The following is a 3,435-nucleotide window of genomic DNA, read 5'->3' on the forward strand; positions in this document are numbered from 1 at the left end:
TACTTTCCCCTATGGTAACCGTAAGTTTGTTTTCTATGTCTGGGAATGTTTTTGTTTTGTAAATAAGTTCATTTGTATTAAATAAATTCATTTGTATATTTTAGACTCCACATATAAGCGATATCATATTTGTCTTTCTCTGTCTGACTTACTTCACTTAGTATGATAATCTCTAGTTGAATCCATGTTGCTGCAAATGGCATTATTTCATTTTTTATGGCTCAATAGTACTCCACTGAATGTATATACCACATCTTCTTTATTCATTCCTGTGCTGATGGACACTTAGGTTGCTTCCATGTCTTACATGTAAACAGTTAAGAGTTTTCTCTAATATGCTCAGGAGTGGGACTGTTGAATCCCATGATAACTCTATGTTTAGTTTTTAAGGAACCTCCATACTGTTCTCCATAGTGCTGTACCAACTGACCTTCCCACCAATGGTCTAGGAAGGTTCCTTTTTCTCCGCATTTATTATTTGTAGACTCTCTCTCTCCAGCATTTATTATTTGTGGACTTTTTGATGATGGCCATTCTGACCTGTATGAGGTGACAACTTGTGGTTTTAACCAACAGCAAGAACACTGAATGAGGCAGCATGGACCACATTTCCCAGGCAGATGGTTATGTCTACACACACTGTAGGAGCCCCCTTTTCCCTCCCTGTGTTAACAGCATCCTACATCCCTGAGATTATCATTCCCCTACACCCTTAAGAGCAAGGGCTGGCAAACATTTCCTATAAAGAGACAGAAAGTCAATATTTTCAGCTTGGAAGGGCAGAGGGTCTCTGTGGCAACTACTGGAGTCTGTGGTTGTCACACAAAAAGAACCATAAAGAGTGCGCGCACCCGCAGGCGTGGCTGTGTGCCAAGGCAGTGGGACTTCTGGGAACAGGCGATGCGCCAGATTTGCCCAAGGGCCACAGTCCGCGACCCCTGTTCTGGACAGAAGGCCACCCCCTCGCCTCCGTTCCTCCAGGTCAGAGCCAATCACCTGCATCAGTGTCCACGGGACCTCACTCCCTACACATCTCTCAGCCTCCCTTCCCTGCCACTGTGTAACGTGATGTGACTCGGTCTCACTCTGGATGTGACGGCTCATTCAGACTCTCTGAAGCTGTTCTCGCCTTTGTGGCTGCTGCATCTCTGACCTGACCTCTCGGTGGAGGGTGCTCCATCCTCCCCACTCTCTCCCCCTTTCACTTACAGCCACTCTGCTGGTTGCCCTCCTTCACCTAAGCATCCATCCCTGGTCCCCAGTCCCTCCCACGGAACCCACTAAATCTTGGCAACACTCCTGATCTCTCCCTCTCCAGACCCAGGCTACCTGGACCACTTCTAAAGCTTCAGCACCCACTCACGCCAAGAACAGCTCATTCTCCACCACAATCCTGACCATGCCCTTGAACGGCACAGGGCTGCAGGCTGGACAATCAGCTCAAACTCACAGCAGCTGAAACACAACTCAGTGGCCTCCCCCTACAATTTGCTGCTCTGATTTTCTCCCATCTCATCATCCAAGGCCTCCCCCGCTTCTGACCACTCCCAGGCCATCCTGACCCCAGTACTGCCCTCCATCCTGCCAATGGCTCCTGTGAAGGATCATGACCCTAAGCCTCTCTTCGTTAGCACTCTTGTCAGATCTGCTTCCTCTTTCTCCTGAACTCATTTCCAAGCTTCCTGTTTACCCCCTGGTGGAACATCTCTCTGGTGGCCATCAAAAGGAAATGTCAACTCTTCTACTCAGTCATTCCCAATGTGGCCCCATTGCCCCTGCACCCAAATTCATCTCCGGTCCTCTCCTTCCTTGAATCTGCCACCAGACCTCAGAGCTCCTTAAACTGCCTAAATGGGCAGTCTTTCATGTTCCTGTGACCTAAAAAAGGGCAGCTCCTGATTAGGACCCTTTCCCCTTCCTCTTCGTAGCACACTCTTACTCATCCATCAACACTCCACTGAAATGCCACCCTCACTAAAAAGTCCCTCCTTCATGGGCCCTCCTAAATGATCCCACAGCACTTGATACACAACTTTATTGGAGTCCATTAAAATGCATCTTGATGCCAGCGAGACACCAGGTGCTGTAATATGTGCTTTCATACACACATAGCCTCATTTATCTATAGGTATAATTACCTTCATCATCGCAAATGAGAGGGTCCAGAAACAGCACCCCAAAAGTGACCCAGCCTGAAGGTGGCATGGTCAGGATGTACCTGATCTATCTGGTTCCAGAGCCCCCTCCTCACCCTCCACACCACACCTTGGTATGACACAGCCTCCCACCCAAAGCACCTGGTACTATAAGTATCTGTTCACATCACTTCCTTCTCTTCCCTAGAACCTGCCTTAAAACATGATGCATGAATCCAAGTACTAGGTCGGTAACCATCTGGTGAAAGCATGACTAAGCCCTCTGAAGGGACTCCCCTCAATGTAGCTTTATGAACAGCACAGACCTTCCTGTGTCTGTCGGTGTCCCGTGATTTTTCCCTCAGCCAGTCGATGGTGTGGAAGTCCTCATATGTCCCCACATCAGGGAATGGCTCGTCGAGGAAATCCATCAGGTTTCCAGAACCACTGATCACTCCTGTATTGACCATGCTACTTACATCTGGAAGAGAAAATCTGTGGTTAGAAATGAAGGCAGGGCATCTGCATAGTCGTGGAAGGACAGTCTATGTGCTCTATTTTCTGGTACCAGAAAGACTGATTTCAGCATAAGTGGTTCTGCTGTGATGAAAACAGTCTGTCTTAGTCAGCATCGACTGCTGTAACAAAAATACCACAGACTGGTTGGCTTATCAACAACATACATTATTTCTCATAGTTTCAGAGGGTGGAAAGTCCAAGATCAAAGCACTAACAGATTTAGTGCCTGCTGAGAGTCCACTTCCTAGTTCATGTGGCCGTCTCCTCACTGTGTCTTCATGTGATGGAGGTCTCTGGGTCTCTTTCATAAGGGCACTAATCCCATCCAGGAGGGCCCCATCTTCATGACCTCATCACCTTCCAAAGGTCCCTCCTCCTAATATTATCGTACTCGGGATTAGGTTTCAACATATCTTCCCTGGTGGCTCAGACGGTAAAGCGTCTGCCTACAATACAGGAGACCTGGGTTCAATCCCTGGGTCAGGAAGATCTCCTGGAGAAGGAAATGGTAACCCGCTCCAGTACTCTTGCCTGGAAAATCCCATGGACGGAGGATCTTGGTAGGCTACAGTCCATGGGGTCACAAAGAGTCGGACATGACTGAGTGACTTCACTTTCACTTTCACTTTGGGAAACCCAAACATTAATTACTTATTATTTAAGGCAGTTATGTTCCATAAAGTCACCATGGCCACTGAATTAGTGAGTACTGAAGCACTGTCCCTAAGAGAATTATAAGGTTAGGTTACTTGAAGCCTTTAGTCACATCATCAATATATAA

At 47.4% G+C, this 3,435-nt stretch overlaps 1 protein-coding gene across 1 annotated transcript in view; it reads right to left on the reverse strand.

The window, feature by feature from the left end:
- The window catches only part of LOC104983478 (H(+)/Cl(-) exchange transporter 4), a gene marked incomplete at its 3' end in the record, with an annotated part of 20,805 nt that extends 18,029 nt beyond the window's left edge, over positions 1-2,776 (reverse strand). Inside the window, exon 1 of the mRNA XM_010832914.1 lies at positions 2,462-2,776. Coding sequence (XP_010831216.1) covers positions 2,462-2,605 — 144 coding nt within the window. The remainder of the gene's footprint in view (positions 1-2,461) is intronic.
- Between the last annotated feature and the right edge of the window lie 659 nt (positions 2,777-3,435).

This window comes from Bison bison, unplaced genomic scaffold (assembly GCF_000754665.1).
Source record: "Bison bison bison isolate TAMUID 2011002044 unplaced genomic scaffold, Bison_UMD1.0 scf7180017862817, whole genome shotgun sequence".
NCBI classification, from domain to species: domain Eukaryota; kingdom Metazoa; phylum Chordata; class Mammalia; order Artiodactyla; family Bovidae; genus Bison; species Bison bison.